Genomic DNA, 22,446 nt, shown 5'->3' with positions numbered 1-22,446 from the left:
ATTGGAGGAAAACCTCTGGATCCAGATTTTCATTTTCTAACACCACCATTCCAGCCCTGCTGCCAGTTCCCCAGGGTCTGTGCACCTGGGCCTTAAGTTGCATTGTGGAGCGTTCGTTTAGCCTTGACAACTCAGGAAAGCAAGGAGGTCTCAGCCAATGAGGAACAAGAAATCTATAGCAAATATCACAATTCATTTGAACCATTAAAAGTATTTCTACTAATGTCAAGAAGATAAGTATGTCCACTGTTTTGCTAATATATATTGTATCCTGGTCAATGAAATCAGATAAAGTTATAAAGATTAGAAGTGGAGTGGCAGCCTAATTATTTGGGAAGTTTCCCTCAACCCAAAGGAATCAACAGACAAAACTATTGGAAATAATAATTAAATTAGCAAGATGTCAAGAAAGAAGAGCAACATTCAAAAACAATGTCTTTTTATGTGCCAGCAATAACCAATTACAAATTGTTATAAAAAGTTGGATGTTTATATATAGTAGATTCTAATTTTATTGTAAAAGGTTACATATACCTGAAAAAAGGGAGTAGTAGGAGAGAACCAATAAAAAATTTTATCTCTGAGTAGTGGGATTAGGGGTGATTCTTATTTATCTTTGTACTTTTCTGTATTTTTCAAAACAGTTTTAGAACAGCTGACAGTAAGCAGCAAGTGGGCTAAAATGAAAGCAAGAGGTCTATTTCGTGTTTCTACCTATCAACGATATGGAACAAATTGCTTCTTAAACACACAGTATTCTGATATTAGAAAAACATACTTAACCAATATCTGTTTAGAAGTGTTAATGTTCTTGTTTGTTTCTTTTTCTTTGAAGTAAGAAATAATATTATTTCTGTCTACAGGCCACCAGCATTTTATAACAGTGCCTCACCACCAGGACCACAATTTCAGGGAAGCAGTCCACACCCTCAACATATCTATAGTTCTGGGTCAAGTCCAGGTCCTGGACCTAACATGTCTCAGGGACACAGTAGTCCTGTGATGCACCCAGGCTCCCCTGGACATCACCCATGTGCAGGACCTCCTGGTCTACCAGTGCCACAGAGCCCACCTTTACCACCTGGTCCACCTGAAATTGTAGGTCCTCAAAATCAAGCTGGAGTACTTGTTCAACCAGACACATCTTTGACACCACCAAGTATGGGTGGGGCTTACCACTCCCCAGGCTTTCCAGGACATGTGATGAAAGTACCCAGAGAAAATCACTGTTCTCCAGGTTCATCATACCAGCAAAGTCCTGGTGAAATGCAGCTTAACACCAATTATGAGTCCCTGCAAAACCCAGCTGAGTTTTATGATAATTACTATGCACAGCATCCTGTACATAATTTTCAGCCACCCAGTAACTCTGGTGGTAAGTTTACTTTTTGAAATAATTTATTCCTAATTTAAAATGCAGTCCTATTTTTCATTCAAAGCATGATAGAAATGTATATTTTAAGTAAAGCTAAATAAAATTGATAAGATTGAAACCTTAAAATGTTTTCAGTTTGCCAAACTTTTGAAACAATAGAATTTTAGATAACTTTTAGAAATATTTTAAAATGACATAATTTGATAATCCAGTGTGCCTGTTATGAAAGTTTTCATTTCTTATGACTCTGGTGGAGTTTTGTGCTTACTCAATGACTGTCTCTCCCCATGTTATACATGTAGATGGGATGTGGCATGGCGAATTTGCCCAGCAGCAGCCTCCTATTGTTCAAGACTCACCTAACCATGGGAGTGGGTCTGATGGCAGCAGCACCAGGACGGGCCATGGCCCTCTGCCTGTACCAGGCCTCCTCCCTGCGGTGCAAAGAGCTCTTTTTGTCAGACTTACTCAGAGATACCAAGAAGATGAAGAACAAACCAGCACCCAACCTCATAGAGCACCAAGCAAGGAAGAAGGTGTGTTAGAAGTTATTAATAGCATCTTACCTATCTGGATGGGTTACAACTTTTAAATGGTCGAGGCAGGTGAATCACCGGAGGTCAGGAGTTCGAGATCAACCTGGCCAACATGGTGAAACCCCATCTCCACTAAAAATGCAAAACTTAGCTGGTTGTGTTGGCGTGTGCCTGTAGTACCAGCTACTCAGGAGGCTGAGGCAGGAGAATCACTTCAACCTGGGAGGCGGAGGTTATAGTGAGCTGAGACCTCACCACTGCACTCCAGCCTGGGCAACAGAGTGAGACTCAGTCTCAAAAAAAAAAAAAAAAAAAAAAAAAAAAAAAAAAAAAAAATTAAAAATGAGCTCTCTTTTCTATTTCCAATTTATCTCATAGCAACTATCTTGTGATTGATTTTGGTTTCAGTGCCATTAATTGCATTAATACTTAATTGCAAAAGGTTTGACTTGAAGCAGTAAAAATATCTGAAGCTAGAGTTCAAGGTTGTGCAGACTTGCAAGCAATTAAGCCTTTTGCCTTTTTTTTTTTTAGAAGAAAATAAATAGAACAAGAAAAGGACACCTTTCAGTTTGAAGATTTTGAATTCTAGCCCAATTTCAAAATGATTTAGTTATTAGAGATATTTTTATGTCATAGGCTATATAATTAAGGATCTGCTACAATACTAAGAAATATTTTTAAACATAAAAAGATTATATGGAAACTAAGTTTATCTTAGTATTTTTGATATTGGTAAGTATACAACAGTTAGTAAAGGATGAGAAAAGTTTAAAGCATTCAGTTCTGTTTATGAATTACAAAATTGATGTTTGGCCACTCAAACATGACATTTATGTAAAACTATGTAACGCTAGGTAGCTACAAGCTATTATATGAACGTTTAAAAATATATATTTATAATTTAAAATTATTTTTGTGGGTACATAGTAGGTATATATATTTATGGAGTACATGAGGTATTTTGATAGAGGCATGCAGTGCGTAATAATCACATCAGGGTAAATAGAGTATCCATCACCTTAAGCATTTATCCTCTGTGTTACAAATAATCCAGTTATATTCTTTTAGTTTTTTTTAAATGTACAATTAAATTATTATTGACAATAGTCACCCTGTTGTGCTATCAAATACTAGGTCTTATTCATTCTATTTAACTTTTGGTATCCATTAACCATCCCCACTTCCTCCCTATCTGCCAGCTACCCTTCCCAGTCTCTGATAACCATCCTTCTACTCTCTCTGTCCATGAGTTCAATTGTTTTCGTTTTTAGCTCCCACAAATAATTGAGAACATGAGAAGTTTGTCTTTATGTGCCTGACTTATTTCACTTAACATAATGACCTCCAGTTCCTTATTGCAAATGACAGGATCTCATTCTTTTTATGGCTGCATAGTACTCCATTGTGTATATATGCCACATTTTCTTTTTATGGCTGCATAGTACTCCATTGTGTATATATGCCACATTTTCTTTACCCATTGTCTGTTTTTTGTTCTGTTTTGTTTGTTTTGTTTTAATAGTCCCACTCTGTTGCCCAGGCTAGAGTTCAGTGGCACGATCTCGGCTCACTGCAACCTCTTCTTCCCAGGTTCAAGCAATTCTTATGCCGCAGCCTCCTAAGTAGCTGGGATTACAGGTGTGCACCACCATGCCCAGCTAATTTTTATATTTTTAGTAAAGATGGGGTTTCATTGTGTTGGCCAGGCTGGTTGCAAACTCCTGACCTCAGGTGATCTGCCCACCTCAGCCTACCAAAGTGCTGGGATTACAGGTGTGAGCCACCACGCCTGACTGTTGTCTGTTGATGGACACTTAGGTTGCTTCCAAATCTTGACTATTGTGAATAATGCTGCAGTAAACGTGAGAGTACAGATATCTCTTTGATATACTGATTTCCTTTCTTTTGGGTATATACCTAGCAGCAGTGGTATTGCTGGATCAGATGGTAACTTTATTTTCAGTTTTTTGAGGAACTTTCAAACTGTTCTCCATAGTGGTCGTACTGATTTACTTTCCCACCGACAGTGTATGAGGGTTCTCTTTCCTCCACATCCTTGCCTGCATTTGTTATTTCCTGTCTTTTGAATAAGAGCCATTTTAACTGGGGTGAGATGATATCTCATTGTAGTTTTGCTTTGCATTTCTCTGATGATGAGTGATGTTGTGCACCTTTTCATACACCTGTGTGCCATTTTTATGTCTTCTTTTGAGAAATGTCTATTCAGATATTTTGCCCATTTTTAAATTGGATTATTGATTTTTTTTTTTCCTATAGAGTTGTTTGAGCTCCTTATATATTCTAGTTATTAATCCCTTCTCGGATAGGTAGTTTGCAGATATTTTCTCCCATTCTGTGGGTTGTCTCATCATTTGTTTCCTTTATAATGCAGCTTTTAAACTTGATATGATCCCATTTGTCCATTTTTGCTTTGGTTGCCTGCGCTTGTGGGGTATTACGAAATCTTTGCCCAGACCACTGTCCTGGAGAGTTTACCCAATGTTTTCTGGTAGCAGTTTCATAGTTTGAGGTCTTAGATTTAAGTATTTAATCCATTTAGATTTGATTTTTGTATATGGTGAGAAATAGGAGTCTAGTTTTACTCTTCTGCATATGGATATCCAGTTTTCCCAGCCCCATTTATTGAAGAGATTGTCCTTTCCCCAATGTATGTTTTTGGCACCTTTGTCGAAAATCAGTTCACCGTAGATGTATGGATTTGCTTCTGGGTTCTCTGTTCTATTCCATTGGAATATTCCATGGAATAGTTCTCTGTTCTATTCCATATGTGTCTGCTTTTTTGTTAGTTCATTTTTTTGTTTTTGTTTTTTCTTGAGATAGGGTCTTACTCTGTTGTGCAGTGGTGCGATCTCAGCTCACCACAACCTTTAACCTCCTGAGTTTGAGCAATTCTCGTGTCTCAGCCTCCCAAGTAGCTGGGACTACAGGTGTGCGCCACCATGCCCAGCTAATTTTTTTTGTATTTTTAGTAGAGACAGGGTTTTGCCATATTGGCCCGGTTGGTCTCAAACACGTGGCCTCAAGTGATCTGCCTGTGTCGGCCTCCCAAAGTGCTGGGATTACAGGTGTGAGCCATTGTACCCAGCTTATGTGCCTGTTTTTATGCCAGTACCATGCTGTTTTGATTACTATAGCTCTGTAGTATAATTTGACATCAGGTAATGTGATTCCTCTAGTTTTGTTCCTTTTGCTCAGGATAGGTTTGACTATTCTGAGTCCTTTGTGGTTCCATATAAATTTTAGGATAGTTTTTTCTATATCTGTGAAGAACGCTATTGGTATTTTGATTGGAATTGCATTGAATCTGTAGATTGCTTTGGGTAGTATGGACATTTTTAACAATATTGATTCTTCCAATCCATGAACATGGAATATCTTTCCAATTTTTGGTGTCCTCTTCAGTTTCTTGCATCAGTGTATATGACCATTTTTTGCTACATTTTCAAAGAAGATATTATTAATTCTTCATTTACCTAACATCACAGGAGAATGAAAGATTCCTAATAAGTGAATTTCCTGTACAATTTAAATTATAAACATTTTAATAGTAATCTTTCAGCTGGGCACAGTGGCTCACGCCTGTAATCCCAGCACTTTGGGAGGCCAAGACGGGTGGATCACGAGGTCAAGAGATTGAGACCATCCTGCCAGCATGGTGAAACGTCTGTACTAAAAATGCAAAAATTAGCTGGGCGTGGTGGCACGCATCTATAGTCCCAGCTACTCAGAAGGCTGAGGCAGGAGAATCGCTTGAACTCAGGAGGCAGAGGTTGCAGTGAGCCGAGATCACACCATTGCACTCCAGCCTGGGTAACAGAGCGAGACTCTGTCTCAAAAAAAAAAAATAAGTAATCTTTCGGTAGTCTTAAAGTTTCATAAACAAAGATATTAAAACTTTTAGATAATAGAAAATTTTATTCTATAATGTTATGTAATTGGTAGTGTTCTATGGGAGTTGTTGGCTCTGATACAGAAATATTTTGAACAGCTGGGTTTACTTGTGTTTGTGTTAATTTTTATGGATTTTAATGCTTTTATGCATTTTATCTCTGCTTTGATAAAAAGCTGTTAATTATCATTTTTTATCTAATATCTGTTTTCCACCAGCCTGTCTCTATTCTTCTTCTCTCCCTCTGTTACTGTTTTCACTCTCATTTAAGAAAGATTTTTAAGTATGCTTTATAAATTATAAAACATATATATAATGCTTATAAAATATATTGATATGGGAATGAAAAAGTAAGGATAGAAGTAACAAATACTATGAGGAGTGAAATTACTATACAGAAATATTTAAAGTAATTGCAGCTGGTAGAAGAGAATCACAAAGCCATCTGTAGGTTTCCTTGACGTTAAAGAGAAGAAAAGAGATCTAGTGTCTAGAAGTAGTTTTTTCAGACTGAGATCTGAGTAAAACTTTTTGCAGTTGTGACATACCATATGCTGTTTTAACCCACATTCCACCCTAAATACCAGTGCTTGTTTTGTAAGCACTGCTCTGTTCAAACTAACCCTGTAACACTAAAGTTTCATGTAGTAGGCATGCATTAGTGAGCAGTGAGATGAGGTAAAAATGAGAATGTCTAGGATATTCTGCTGATCCAAGATACTCTAGGATGGAGATACATATATGCATATACAGTATATCTATATATCTGTATCCCATGTTCTGACTCTTACGTTCTGGCAAGAATGTGAACAGGAGATACCTTGTGGCCAATTCAGAGCCAACCTGTGTCTATTTTAATGGAGAGGAGAGAGAATCACCCTTCTGAAACATCAGTTTGTAATTCCTTCTGCTAGAGAAAAGACTTATGATAGGTAGGCTTCTTAAACTTGTGTCTAATACACTAGAGTTAAATAGGCTTTAAAAGTAAGACTCAAAGTGTTCTCATAAAGTATGTAAGTTTTAGGATGTTAGGGTTTTTGTTTGTTTGTTTTGTTTTGTTTTGAGATGGAGTCTTGCTCTGTCACCCAGGCTGGATTGCAGTGGCTGGATCTCGGCTCACTTCAAGCTCCGCCTCTTGGGTTCATGCCGTTCTCCTGCCTCAGCCTCCTGCGTAGCTGGGACTACAGGGGCCTGCCACCGCGCCTGGCTAATTTTTTTGTATTTTTAGTAGAGACGGGGTTTCACCGTGTTAGCCACGAAGGTCTCGATCTCCTGACCTCGTGATCCGCCTGCCTCGGCCTCCTAAAGTGCTGGGATTACAGGCCTGAGCCACCGCGCCTGGCTAGTTTTGTTATTTTTAAAGTTAATGTTTGAATAGCTAATATAGTCACACAGGTCAAATATCTAAACATATAATAAAGAGTAAATGAAAAGTCTCCACCCCATTTCTCATTTGCTCAGTTTCCATTGCTACCTTAACCATCATTTTCAATGTGTTGTTTTCTTTTCAGTCTATTGTTAACTCGATAAATTCAGAGCTAGGAAGTTTAAGGAATGCTTGATTTGAAGAGACCTAGCGCATTTTAGAATGCTAAGAGCATTTTCCTTTCTCCTACAGCCCGCCACACGTACAACACACATATCTGAATTCCCTTTGGCCAGTTGGAAGGAAAGGTCCTGCCTTTTCTCTGACTGGAATGACATTACACATATTCTGGTATCACCCTGCTTCCTTAATAGAGTATAATGACTGAATTGATAGTTTTCTTACCACATCTTATTTTGTTCCAGTTTTGAAATCTGGCATTTTTGTTACGCATTTTCTTGAAGTTAGACTATACTTATTTCAGAAATAGTATGTGTTTTTTAATATTAATTAAGTCTACATATAAATGCTTCATTCTTTATAATAAGTTTTTGTCTGCGTTTAGATGATACAGTTAACTGGTATTCCAGTAGTGAAGAGGAAGAAGGAAGCAGTGTCAAATCAATACTGAAAACATTACAGAAACAGACAGAAACTTTAAGGAATCAGCAACAACCTTCCACAGAACTCAGCACTCCTACTGATCCAAGACTTGCTAAAGAGAAAAGTAAAGGAAACCAAGTGGTTGACCCTAGACTTAGGACTATCCCAAGGCAAGACATTAGAAAGCCTTCTGAGTCTGCCCCATTGGATCTTAGACTTGCGTGGGATCCCAGGAAATTGAGAGGGAATGGAAGTGGTCACGTAGGCTCTTCTGTTAGTGGAGCAAAGTTTGATTTGCATCATGCAAATGCTGGCACTAATGTCAAACACAAAAGAGGCGATGATGATGATGAAGATACAGAAAGAGAACTGAGAGAAAAAGCTTTCTTAATACCTTTGGATGCCTCACCTGGCATAATGCTCCAGGATCCAAGGTCACAATTGAGACAGTTCAGTCACATTAAAATGGACATTACTCTAACCAAACCCAACTTTGCAAAACACATCGTGTGGGCTCCGGAAGACTTACTTCCAGTACCTTTACCTAAACCTGATCCAGTGTCTTCAATCAATTTACCTCTGCCCCCGCTTATAGCTGACCAGAGGCTAAATAGGTTATGGAATACCAAAAGTGATCTTCATCAAAACACAGTGTCCATTGATCCAAAATTAGCAGCCAAAGCGAAAATTAATACAACAAGCAGAGAAGGCTACCTAGAACAATTTGGAGACTCACACAGTTCAGCAAGTAAATTAGGAGATCCTAGACTACAAAAAAATTTTGATCCTAGGCTTCACAGACTGCCCAATACAGAGTCTCATCAAGTAGTTATGAAGGATTCACATACATCAAAGGGTGCCCCTCACTTAGCCAGACCAAACCCTGGTTCATCACAGCCCTCAGGGGCAGGAGCTAGCAATTCTGGTTCCGGGGCTCTGCCTCCATATGTCCCTAAACTCTCTTCCTCAGCTGGCCTTCCACTGGGAACTTCAACTTCAGTTCTTAGTGGTATTAGTTTGTATGACCCTAGGGATCATGGTTCATCATCCACATCAGAACTAGCTACAGCTTCTTCAGGAGAAAACTCAAAGAACCAGAAAAAAAGTGGTGGCTTAAAAAGTAGTGACAAAAATGAGCCTTCTCCTGGAGAAGCTATCCTTCCACAGAAAACCAGTCCAAATGTGGAAGTCACTCTTGATGGGCCAGCTGACCCACAGGCAGATGTTCCCAGGAGTTCTGGTAAGGTTCAGGTCCCAGCAGTGCACAGCCTTCCTGTTCAGGCATTAACAGGCTTAATTAGGCCACAGTACAGTGATCCAAGGCAGGCAAGGCAGCCAGGACAGGGGAGCCCAACCCCAGATAATGATCCCGGAAGAGAAACAGATGACAAATCTCTGAAAGAGGTTTTTAAAACTTTTGATCCAACTGCTTCACCATTTTGTTAGCTATTGTGTAATTGAGCAATTCTTTTCACTCTTGTGACTATCTCAGTCCTCTGCTGTTTTGTAACTGGTTTACCTCTATAGTTTATTTATTTTTAAATTATAAACACTTTTCAGCTGCTAGTATCAGAACCACATGAAGTTATAGCCTCTAAAGCCTGTGGTATTTTATATAATATTTTTATAACTTTAAGAGACTGTAGTAATTGACCTAAAAACTTATGTTAGCTTCAGTAAAAGTACTTTTATTGTAAATAAACAATCATGAACTCAACACTCTGCCTGAGTATATGCCAGTTGTCTTTCATAATCAATGTTTAGATAAATGATTGCCACTTTTTATATGGTTGTTTAGTTTCAAGCAATATGATGTACATTACTTTTGAGAAACAGTATTTTGACTAGGACCTCTCTATTTGTCAGCACAGAACTGATTAATATGTAATGCTAACTGCTAATTAAAATGTAAAATCAAGTAAAAACATTTTAAAATTACAATTAGCAGAGCAGTTCATGTTTAAGGGCATCACTTTTATTAGTATTGGCAATATTATTTGTGTAAATGAAGCATTTGAATGTCATATCTTTTTAAAGTATTTTATTGTATACTGTATCATAGAAGTTGGAGGTATATAAATAGAACATTTTGCTAAAGTGAAAAATTTCCAAGTTCCCTAGCATAACTTTTTACATTTAATTTTTCATATGAAATAGCAGTTAGTTACTGCTGTGTTACATTGTGATGTTTATGTATGTCAATGTTTTTGTCTTTAGCAGCATAATTTATATCGCTTTTTCAAATGATGTAGCTGCATTAATTGTGTTCATCATGAGTTTGGCGATTTTTAACACAATTTTTAAAGATCCAGTGAGAGTCTGTAGTGATTATTACACGAATAATGTTTTAAATGTCTAGGTTCTGTATTTTTTTCTTAAATAGCAAGAAAACACAGATTGCTAGTATAGTCAACAATATTTGGCTATCAATAAAGAATCTCTTTCAGATCTCACTCGGCTGGCATTCTGTAACAGGGGATTACCTGGTGTTTTAAGTATTTAATGTCCTCATAGTGTGGAAATCTCCTAAATTGATTAGAAATTGTATTTTATGAAAAATAACTTGTATTCATTCTTGTGTATTTATTGCAATATATAAATAATGGCAACTCTATTTGTTTTATACGTATATAATTTATAACTGAATCTAAGTATTACACTGCTACTCATATTTTAAACTGGAGGTGTAGGACAGTGTTTGCTGGTAACAACTCCAATGCGTATTAATAACTTGAAAAGGAGCATTTCACTATAAAAGATAATGAAAATAGTTAATGAAATCAGTCCTCTAATGAAAGCAGTGCCCTTGAGAAGGGATTTTTTTTTTTTTAATGAACAGTAAAATATTTTGTGGGAACCTAACACTCACATAGCATATGGTTTATTAATAATGCATATCCTTTCTAATCACTTCTTCAATTCTTTTTGATGCAATTCTGTGCTAAAATGGGGTGTGGTTAAGTGAACGAGAACTCTGCCCACCTAAGAAGTTCTTTGTTTTCTAAGTGGAAGGAGAGTTACTGAAGGGAATGCGAATTTTTACTGTTTGTACGTTGGATACATTTATTGTCTAAAATGGCTCTGGATAACATTTTTGGGTTAAAAAATGTAATTTAAAGCCACCATAGAAAGTATTTTCTGATTTACTGTCCAAATGAACTTTGTTGTTAATCGAGAAGTCAATAAAATGGATTAAACTGACAGAAAATATATATATATATCCCAAAGTGTAATTTACTCTTTTGTCAGGATAAAATCGGAAAGATGGCTGATTTTAGTAAATGAAATTTTTAGCAAATCTTTAATTAATTCATTCATGTTTATTGTGTCAAGCAATGCTGTTTACATTTTAAGCATCATACAAAAAAGATAATTTGGCTTGTTAAAGATCGAAATAGAATCCAAACTGTTAACAGAATATCTTTTTTTACAACTAAAGGAGATATTCCAAGATTTATTAAAAAGTCAGGTTTAAAAGTTATTAATGCAAATTATGTAATGTTCATGCATTCAGTATTCTTGGGTCCCTATTACCTCAGTTGGTGTTCTAGAGGCTATTTTACAAGAAAGCTTGAACTTAGTTTCAAATTTGACAATATATTTTATATGAAAATGTTTAATTTATGTTTAAAATAATTGTTATTATGCAGCATTTTTATTGTGATAACAGTTTATGGGCCATTCTGTCATATCCTGTAAACATAGTTTGTTTTTCTTTTTTTTTCCCATTTTCTCATACAAATTGGGTAAGTAGCCATTTTCCCCCAGTGAATACCTCTTCTTTTAGGTCAGTTGGTGTTTTTAGAATCCATGTAATTTGATTTGCACTGTTAGATCAAAAAGTAACTTATGTTCCTATTCTTAGAAGCCACACATTTAGAGATAACAGAAATAACTTGAGTCTTAAGAGTCTGGATAGGCTCATCCATTGAGATGTAACTTAATTATTCATACTGTTTGTGACAGAAATTCTATACCTGTTTACTGTGATGCTGAATAGAGTGGATATATCGGGGATTGAAATGCAACACACGAGATCATGACAATTTAGATTCAGCAACTACTTTCCCATACCTTGGTTAAGACCTCATTATGAACCTTGAAAACAAATCAGATGTTGGAGTGATTTCAAACTCTATCTCAACAATTGGGTCTGTTTCTATATGGACCCTCTATTTCCCAGCTGAATGTTTCAAACCCCCGAATTAGGCTGCAACCGAAAGAGCCTAATTGTGAAATGATGTGTGCTTAGGTTTCTGTTTATCCTTTAGCCATGGAACTTTAAAGAGTAGTGTTCCTCCTACTTATTTTAAGCATGGAAGAAGAGTTGAGTAGTAAATCTTGTGTGAACTTGTAGCTCAGCTACTCTGCTGAATTAATTAGAGGTTAGGAAGGACTTACAAGGGCTGGAAGTTTAAAGATAATAAATTCATATTTTTTGTTCTGAATTGATTTCTGTGCAATTTATATCAATATCTAGTTGCTTATCTGTGAAATTGGGTTAATTTTTATTGATCACATATTTGATGTAAAGTATGAATTATTTTTGTAAAGTATTTGTAAATATAAAACTATTTTATAGCTTGAATGAACATAATCATTATGCTCCCATTAGGGTGCATTAAGTTGTACAAATTCCAAAATAACATGATGTGGTTTGTATGGTTTAACAATTTTACGAAGCTTCAGATGACACGCACTGATGACACAACAGTAGAATTTCCTGAGAGGTTGAGTGAATATTAACCCATCAAGTTAGCAATTTCCTTAAATACATGTGTATCAGGAAGACAGGACTTCCCTACCTTAGAGCTATATAGACCTGCGTCTCTTCAAGATCTGACTTCTCTGCCCATTTTATACAGGTTGGGTATTGATGGAGGGTTAAAAATGCTATGACAGTTCATGGTGCATGGTGTGTTTGTTTAAATCATAGCATGTTTAGGCAAAGTGGCCAGCTCATTCAATGTAAGAGCCACCGAAACAGCAGATGTATTCACACCCAGCCTGTAATATGTATTTCTTCAGGCATGTCCCATTGAGGTCTTCCTGAAAGACCACTTACTTCATAAAGGTATTGCGTTTCTTTAGTTAATGGCCACTAGAAGTTAGGAAGCTCCTAGGGACTAGGATATGAGATCTTAAAGAGGCTGTCACATCTTTCCATTTGCATGACATGGCATCTGTAGTGGAGACGTTTTCCCTGATGTTTTTGGAGGGCTGGACTGTGCTGAAGGCTGTACCTTGGTGGGGGTGGTCTGCAGTCATGCAGCCCACTGATAGGGTCCCCCCCACCCCCGCAAGCTTCAATAATTGAGCTTTCTGTTAATTTCTCAAATTATCTTTTCAAAAATGGTTTGGCAGTACTTGATGAAATTATGTTCAAAATTAAGTCCAGTAAAATACATAAGCATTTGTAAACTATAATTAGTTTAAATAAGACTTAGTTTAGGAAGTCTAAGCTTTGACATATATACCAAACAGGGCCTAAGGGTTCAAAGCTATTTTCTTAGGTATTACACCTTAGCATTTACAGAATGCCTTTTCCCCAAGCAGTTTAATGTGGTTTGCAGAAAGTTTCAGTAGCTACCAATCGCTATATTGCTGGAGTTCTGTGTTTGAGTATGTCATTTATCAGCAGTATCTGCCAGTTGTGACAAAGCCCACCATATTCACCTACCTTTCCTGGACAGGACACAGATCCAAGAAAGGTTAACATCTACATAGGACTTAGAATTTCTAATTTTAAAATAAGAAACAAAAAGCACATCTGAAATAATATTTAATGCTTTTGGAGGCAGGACCCACATGTATCTCCTTATTTTTATACTTGCCATAGGAACAAGCCTAGTTGTAGGCACACAGTGGGTGCTTTGTTAACTGCCTGTTGATGGCTTCCTGACATCCATCCAAGGGTCACTTTTACAGGTGCTGTCATCCATTAAACAGGTGTGGCAGAAGTATTCCCTGACGGCATTAGGAAGAATGCACCTTACGTGTTGTATCTCTTTCAGTAGACACAGAGAGCCCACCTGCTCTTTTTTGTCCCCACCCTCACCCCAAGAAAGTAACTGTATAGCCAGTCCTTTTTTTTTTTTTTTTAATTTTTAATTATTTGTTGTTTTTGTTTGAGACGGAGACTTCACTCTTGTTGCCCAGGCTGGAGTGTAATGGTGCAATCTCAGATCACTGCAACCTCCCCTCTCCCGGGTTCAAGTGATTCTCCTTCCTCAGCCTCCCAAGTAGCTGGGCTTACAGGCATGTGCCACCACACCCAGCTAATTTTTTGTATTTACTAGAGACAGGGTTTCACCATGTTGATCAGGCTGATCTCGAACTCCTGACCCCAGGTGATCCACCCACCTCAACCTCCCAAAGTGTTGGGATAACAGGCGTGAGCCACCATGCTCAGCCTGTTTTTTATTTAATTTTTGAGACGGTCTCACTCTGTCGCTCAGGCTGAAGTGCAGTGGCACGATCTCAGCTCACTGCAGCCTCCGCCTCCCAGGTTCAAGCAATTCTCCCACCTTACCCTCCTGAGTAGCTGGAACTACAGGTGTGTGCCACCACATCCAGCTAATTTTTGTATTTTTTTGGTAGAGACAGGGTTTCACCATGTTGGCCAGGCTGATCTTGAACTCCTGGCCTCAAGTGATCCACCAGTCTTGGCCTCTCAAAGTGCTGGGATCACAGGCATGAGCCACCATGCCTGGCCCAGTATTTTTATTATTATTATTTATTTATTTATATTTATTTATTTATTTATTTTTTGAGACGGAGTCGTGCTCTGTTGCCCAGGTTGGAGTGTAGTGGCATGATCTTGGCTCACTGCAACCTCTACCTCTGGGTTCAAGCAATTCTCCTGCCTCAGCCTCCTGAGTAGCTGGGATTACAGGCGTGCACCACCACAACCAGCTAATTTTTTATGTTTTTGGTAGAGACACGGTTTCATCCTGTTGGCCAGGCTGGTCTCGAATTCCTGACCTTAAGTGATCTGCCTGCCTCGGCCTCCCAAAGTGCTGGGATTACAGGTATGAGCCACTGCGCCTGGCCAGTCTTTTATTTTAAAATAAATACTTAGGCCTAACCTAGTGAATTACCAATAGCATTTAAAATTCCTTTTATCCTGACACCATGAACAGTAATTTTCCCTTTCAAGTTATGATTTGACTCTAATTTTGGATCTTGTATCTGGTCTTTAAACACCTTTCGTTACCCTTTGGAATAGAACAGTCGTGCTACTGTTAGCAAAATTATTGTAGGCATAAGGAAGAGCTGTGAGTTCAAAGAAGATTGTGAGTTCTTGGAATAGTATTTTACAGCATTGTTTATTATTGACCCTCTTGTTTTTTAAGCTTAGAGTTTATAAGAAAAAAGTGAATATATAGCTAATCATAGCATTTTAGAAAAAATCAGCTCTGCACATAGGCCCCATACTTCTTGGCTCATTACTGATTTTAATACCTTCATGAGAATATTAAGGTTGAAAGGAGTGGTGAAATTTGCATTATCAGAGGTCTGATATGTAATTTATTGTAAAGAAATTAAATATACAGAGGCTCAATTAAAAAAGTTAACCATATTGTGCTCAAACCTCCATTACCACCAACCTTTTGGGGTTCTCAGTGATAGACTATGTGTGTGTATATATATATATATACTTTTTTTTTTTTTTTTTGAGACGGAGTCTCGCTCTGTCACCCAGGCTGGAGTGCAGTGGTGCCATCTCAGCTCACTGCAACCTCCACCTCCCGGGTTCAAGCAATTCTCCTGCCTCAGCCTCCCGAGTAGCTGGAATTACAGACACCTGCCACCATGCCCAGCTAATTTTTTGTATTTTTAGTAGAGATGGAGTTTCACCATGTTGGCCAGGCTGATCTCGAACTCCTGACCTCAAATGATCCACCCACCTGAGCCTCCCAAAGTGCTGGCCTTACAGGCATGAGCCATCACACCTGGCCTAGACTACCTTTTATACACTTTTAAATAGAGAAAGTGAAAAATGATAAACTAACCATTATAAAATAGAGGTTTGAGTCCACCTCTATTTTACAGAAATTTGCCCTGAAATATTTGAGAGGGAAGTCACATATGAGAGAAGAATATCTTTTCAAGGGTAGAATGATATTTCCTTATAAAAGTGACAATCAAAAAAGAGTCATTTGTATACTTGCCAAAGTTTAAAAATTTTTTACATTCCTTACCCTAAACCCACTGCTGCATTCACCCAGGATTCAGAAAGGGTTTGGCAGAGATCCAGAGCTCCAGGGCCCAGATCATTTTGTTATTAGTCTAGGGTTTTTGTCCTGCACAGTCTAGGCAGGGCATCTTTGTTTGTGTGTTGCTGGTTGGGGCCAGGGAGGGGGGCGGGTGGGAGTTGTCCAGGTTTAAGATTGTTCTTTTCCATCAGATCCACAAACAATATCTGTGGGCTGAAATCCAGGTTATACCTATTCACTATGACTTTTTAAAAAAACTTTCTACTGCAATTATTTCAGTTCCCCCAAGTTGTATCTCAAATGTTGGGGAAATGCTGCCTTGACTATTTTACTTTGGAAGGTTTTACTAGATACCAGTTTAGTAGATTAATGACATTGTTAATCTACTCTCTGCTCAAAAGACACCAGCAAGGGGGTACACTTTGCTGAATTGATAAATTATTCCATTAAGGACTAACCAAGTACTGGTAACAACTTTTCCTCTAGTTCTTTACTAATAAATTTTCCAAGTTCCATACTGTTGTTGCAAGTTTCTGTAATTTTTTTCTGCAATACCTTTCTATTGTCTGAATTTAAATAAAAATGTTTCTAATAATATCTGTCTGGCAGTGTGATGCTTTGCTTTAATAAATCTTCAGCATTTAAAGACAGAACATAGGGGAACCATGTGCACATTTAAGAGCTTATAATTGGAACCCATCCCAGACTTTCCTGGGAAAAAAAGGGGGATAGCATTAAACTGTTTGCCCTTCAATTTATCTTTGGTACACCGAAATTGTGCTTCATTTAACTACATAGATGCTGTTAGCATTTAAAGCCCCATTTCCTGATACTACCTTCATTCCAGGAAACGTCTCTTACATTAGCTAAAGTTAATTTTCTGTTAGAAGATCTGAACCTAAGACGTTGTTAGCAAATGTACTGCTTAATAGAGCAGGAACTCTTTAGGATCAAAATGGGATCTCATTGCAGGAAGGGCTTTCAGAGAAATGGTCATGCTTCCCTTGAAGTCAGGAAATGTCATTAAAAGATGCTTTCTGGCTTCTGTTCTAACATGTTCAATGGTCAAGAACACACTGTCTTAAACACGGGAGCCTAGTAGATTACTGGATGTAATTCCTAAGAAATGCTGTCAGAAGCTTCTTCCTTAAGAGATAGCATAGTCTAGACTTTGTACCCTCTCTTCTGAGCAATGTAATATTGGGCAAGTCAGGACTTCACTGAGCATTGCTTTCCTCATCTACAAAATACAGATTTATCCATTCATTCATTTAAGAAACATGGAGCATTTAGCATATGCTATTAGGTGTTGAGATACAGAGATGAGTAATAAGATGGTTTGCTTTTTGAATATGGCTTACTGCAAAGTGAATAAAGCCACATTGCTTTGTGGTGGATATCAAATGATCAAGCACACAAGGATACATTTTAGTAACTAAAGGGACCAAATCAAGTATGGTGGATGTAGGGTTACTAATTTTTTTCAAATCAAACAATGCCCTACTCTGCCATCCTCACACTGGTGTTGGTTTCACCCCTTTGACTTCATTCTCCACAATGGCACATTAGTCTACCCAGCATTTTTGAGCCCCAAAGTATTTATGATGATTACGGTAAAACCTCAATATATGCGAATTGGGCGATGGTGTGCTCGAGGGCTTATGTGCATCATCTTATCAAATCCATAGCTAGTATCCAGGACAGTCTGGTAAGGTGAGCCCTGGTTCCCATTTTAAAGATGGGCAAACAGCATAGTGAGGATAGATATCTCGCCTAAGATCACAACTGATGTGTGACAAAGCTGGGATTTAAACACACCTGCCTGGGTCCAAACCAACATTCTTAACTACAACAACATGGCTGCTCTTCAATACTCAGAAACCAGCACAAACTCTTAGAATAGCGATTTCCAGCTTTAGCTGCAACTCTCAAGACCTCATTCCATTGTCTGCAAGTGGCTTTTGGCAGGTGTTTATATTTATCATTACTTAGTGCAAAATTAATTTGACTTTGCTAATTCAACAATAACTTCTCAAGTAATGGTGTTCTCAAGTTTTAAAAAATGAGAACTAGGGTTGACCATTTCTAGGTTCTTTCCTGGGGCTTTAGAAGCGCATTCTGTATTTTGTTGAAGTGATTGGCAGCTCAGTACTTGAAAATAGGATCTACCACCTTCCCTCCTTCCACGTCTTCCGTAAAGGGCCAGCTGGGATCACTCTTGGATGATTTAACAGATTCACTTTTGCTATCCAAAGACTGGGGTTTGACCCCTCCATATACAGCAAAACTTCATGTCCACTCAGGACATGGTATTTACAGCCCGAAGAATAGTTTAATTTTATCTAGGGAATAATTAAACTCATAAAGGTCTTTTTTTTTTTTTTTAAAGCCTCGAAAGGGACTTCGGACTAGATGATCTCAAATCCCTCTCTTTATCCTATAACGAAAGGTTTAGAAATGATAAAGAACTCAAGTTTATGCCAGTGGTTACAATTTTACTTTAAGCTAAAGTAGTTGACCAGATGGAGTTAAATAAATATAGACCAGAAGTACATATTCATTAAACATTCACCATGAGATATACATGTAGGTTACTTTTTTTTTTTTACTACAATAAGTTATTAGAAACCTCATCAATGAAGTGCTCAATATTTATTGACTGAAGAAATTAATTTCAATTTAGAAAAACTTTGGAAAGGTTCACATACTTGCAATTATTTTCTACTGTACATTAAGTACTTAATGAGTAAGAAAGAATGCTGATTGTTTTTTTCCTCAGGGGTTTCCAAGACAATAAATCAATCAGCTGCTGAAGTTGGAGTAATGACACATGGGCAATGTTGTCATATTAATGGCTTCCGAGAAAGCAAAAATACCTAAAACATTCCTACAACGCAAAGCAAAATTCCAATATGGAACACATTAGCCACAACCAAAGATTGCAGATGTCTCCACTGATCTTACAAGCATGCAATACAGCCGGTCTCTTGAGTAGCCTCAAAGTGTCTGATTATCCATGGAAGCACTTTTTTCAAAAGTGAGCCAAGTCTCTCTCCATTCCTGATATCCACCTCCTGCCCCTAAGTAGCATCAAAAACTGTTTTTAAGCCGGGCGTGGTGGCTCACGCCTGTAATCCCAGCACTTTGGGAGGCCAAGGTGTGTGGATCACAAGGTCAGGAGATTGAGACCATCCTGGCTAACATGGTGAAACTCCGTCTCCACTAAAAAATACAAAAAATTAGTTGGGCGTGGTGGCGGGTGCCTGTAGTCCCGACTACTTGGGAGGCTGAGGCAGGAGAATGGTGTGAACCCAGGAGGCCAAGGTTGCAGTGAGCAGAGATTGTGCCACGACACTCCAGCCTGGATGACAAAGCGAGACTCTGTCTCAAAAAAGAAAAAAAGAAAAAAAAAAAAGGAAAGAAACAGTTTTAAAAATACTTTTTAAATTATTAATGGATTTTCACTTTTTTTTTTTTTTTTTTGAGGTTGCAAACAATTGCATCATTGGCTTGTGACAACCAGCCACCTGGGACAGTGAGGTGAAGAGACGAGACTATTATGGTTTGTTATAAGGAATGCAAAGCAAATAAACACAATATTCAGCTTTGACACCCGAAAACCAGACTTATCCTGGCCCGGCTTGAAATGATTGTCTAAATTCCTTTATCCTCCTTTCAACCTACCAATAACTAGAGTTTTACTCAAAGGAGGGCTAAACTATTGAGGAATGGGGTGGAGGATGGAGTCAGGGAAGAAAGTCTTTTTCTGTCTCTCCTTGGACAATTCCAAGAAAAAGAAGAAGAGAAAAGGGTTAGAGTGGGTTGACCAGATGTGCATCCAGAATTCTTTCTTTGTGGGTGCTGGGAAGTGTCTGAGACTCTGGGAGGAGACTCTGTGCAAAGGTCCCATGGCTAACATAGGGCAGTCAAGCTTAGGCAAGAGTGTTTGCTCAGGGTGTCCTGATTCTCCTGGGGCACTCTCAGTTCCTGTGTAGTGTGGGTGCCCTTTGTGATAGGATGAGGTGACTACACAAGGGAGCGGTTCCCCAAGGGTCTTCAGCCGTTGAGAAGCAGAGACAATGAGGGAAGCTGGTTGGTGCTCCCTGCAAGCACTTTCCAAGCAAAAAGAAAAAAAAAAAAATCACCGTTTCCCCAGGTGTAGACACAGCAGGAGAGGCCAGCAGCTGTTGTGATTAGTGACTAGTGCAATGATTATCCACCAGTAGTAACCCCAGGACCAGCACAAAGCCTACCCTACCCCAATGCCATGAAGGCATGAAAACCACTCTTGTCTTCTCCCTCCCTCATACCCAGATGCCGTCTTAGGGACAGATTAGATAGTACCAAGCTCTTAAACCAGTTTGGGATTTAATTTTTTTTTTCTTGCTAATCAGTGGGTATGAGCTAAGGAGGAAGGCCAGATACATTATAGAGCAAATTGGGCAGATTCTTTCCGCTTCTGAGTTTTGTGAGCTACTACAGTAGCAGCAACCCAATAGACACTTACTGAAGACTAGTCTACTTCCTGTCAAGCAGCTGGAGGGTGAGGTGCTCCAGAGCTCACTACAACAGCCCGGGCAACAGAAGCTAAGCGTTTTCTCTGAGGCCTTAGCTGCTATTTCCATTGAACACTGGCCCAGAGAGTCTTCCCGATGTCCTAAAGGGTGTGCAGTTCTCACACAGAGCCCAGGGTTTACTAACAAAATATCTCACTCAATGTTTCAGGAGGCAGTGTTGGCAATTTAGTCATTGGCATCCACTTCCTAAAAGGCAAACACTGAAAATTTAGTAATGCATTGCTCAAGAGGGCTTCCATACATGTAGAAAGGCAGAGAAGGTGGCATGGGTGAGGCGAGCAAGCATAGCTGGACGATAACTTAGGTAGGAAATTAAAATGAGTCCCAGAGAAAAAACAGATGTGCAGGCTGAACTGGGATTTTATGTGATAAACTGAGTATCGAAAACAACTGAAACTGACATCATTGGCCCAGCTAGCAGTGGGGTGACCTCACCAAGGATTGCATTCGGTTTCATAATTGCTCTAAGACTAATTTGGAAAGTTTAAGTTATTAACATTATATCAAGATCCTATCTGTGGGATTTGATTATCTCCTCAGTCAAATATCCTTAGTTTGAAAGATAAAATTTATTATTCAAAAATCAAAATGATAAATACGTATGTTTCTGGGTCTATGTATGCATTTATTATTTAAACGTCCATGTGTGTGTTGTACTGATATACCAGCTACCAGGTGTACCTGATACCAGATGTACCAGGATTTAGTTTGGTTTTAGAATTAGTGCCAGTTGCCTTTTGGGTTCAGATAATTAGTAAAAAAAAAAAAAAAAAAAAAAAAAGTACCAGTTCAGTTCAGAGTTATATGCAGGAAGTTAGGAGAAACACCCTCATACTAATTATGCGAATTAAGTGTAAACCATCTCAGGAGGCTAAGTCTCATAAAAATGCTAATACAGAAGAAAAATGTTTTCCTTCTCCTTAATATGTTAATACAAGTTTTCTGGGTATTATAGTTTGAGTGCTATTTTATCTAACCCTTAAAATGACCAGGACAGAGAGGGGGAGGAAGAACTGTCTGCCCAGTCATCTTTTCTTTTCTAATCTTCAGACTTACTTAGGTTTTTACAATTTTTAACCGATTTTTGCCTCTCTTCTTTTTATTTCAGAGAAAGAGGTATCTGTCCTACCTCCCCCTCACCCTGACTTTTTTTTGAAACAGGATCTCGTTTGCTCAGGCTGGAGTGCAGTGGAGCAATCTCGGCTCACTGCAACCTCCATCTCCTGGGCTCAAGCGATTCTCCTGCCTCAGCCTCTCAAGTAGCTGGGACTACGGGTGCGAGCCACCAACGCCTGGCTAATTTTTGAATTTTGTAGAAATGGGGTTTTGCCATTCGCCCAGGTTAGTCTCTAACTCCTGGACTCAGGGATCCGCCTGCCTCGGCCTCCCAAAGTGCTGGGATTACAGGCGTGAGCCACCGCACCAGACCCTACCTCCCATTTTCGAATCGATTAGGACCTCCTTCGCCTAAGAATTTGCCTTTCCAGGCATCCCTTTTCTGTTCTGTCTCTGTACTGCACTAACTTTACCTATACACAGGTCTATATCCTCCTGTTAAAACCACTGACCAGGACTGCTGCTTCTGGGTGAGATGTAATAACAGGCATTGGATTCCTCCTCTTCCCTCAAACAACTAGAAAGCTGGAGGAAATAAACAACGTTACTGTTAGACATTGGATAATTGGCCATGAAAGACAATGATCTATTAAAAAAAGAAAACCAATCAGGTAAGCCCTTCAATCGCTCCAGCTTTTTCCCTATGGTCCCATCCTTGACCACAGAGCAGGGGATCCTGGGCAGAGTGCAGCTGCGCAGCGATCTTGCTAAATGGAGCAGAGGTAGAGATGAGAGGAGCCA

The 22,446-nt window shown here is 38.6% G+C and overlaps 1 protein-coding gene across 1 annotated transcript in view; it reads left to right on the top strand.

Moving 5' to 3' along the window:
- The window catches only part of ZC3H6 (zinc finger CCCH-type containing 6), a 58,343-nt gene extending 47,336 nt beyond the window's left edge, over nt 1–11,007 (top strand). The window contains exons 10-12 of the mRNA XM_073023155.1: nt 864–1,375; nt 1,678–1,911; nt 7,756–11,007. Coding sequence (XP_072879256.1) covers nt 864–1,375; nt 1,678–1,911; nt 7,756–9,239 — 2,230 coding nt within the window. The 3' untranslated portion in view covers nt 9,240–11,007. The remainder of the gene's footprint in view (nt 1–863; nt 1,376–1,677; nt 1,912–7,755) is intronic.
- Nucleotides 11,008–22,446: the final 11,439 nt, after the last annotated feature.

The sequence above is a fragment of the Chlorocebus sabaeus genome, chromosome 14 (assembly GCF_047675955.1).
Source record: "Chlorocebus sabaeus isolate Y175 chromosome 14, mChlSab1.0.hap1, whole genome shotgun sequence".
In the NCBI taxonomy this organism is placed as follows: domain Eukaryota; kingdom Metazoa; phylum Chordata; class Mammalia; order Primates; family Cercopithecidae; genus Chlorocebus; species Chlorocebus sabaeus.
Note: the sequence above shows the minus strand (reverse complement) of the source record. Positions and strands in the feature narration are given on the sequence as shown.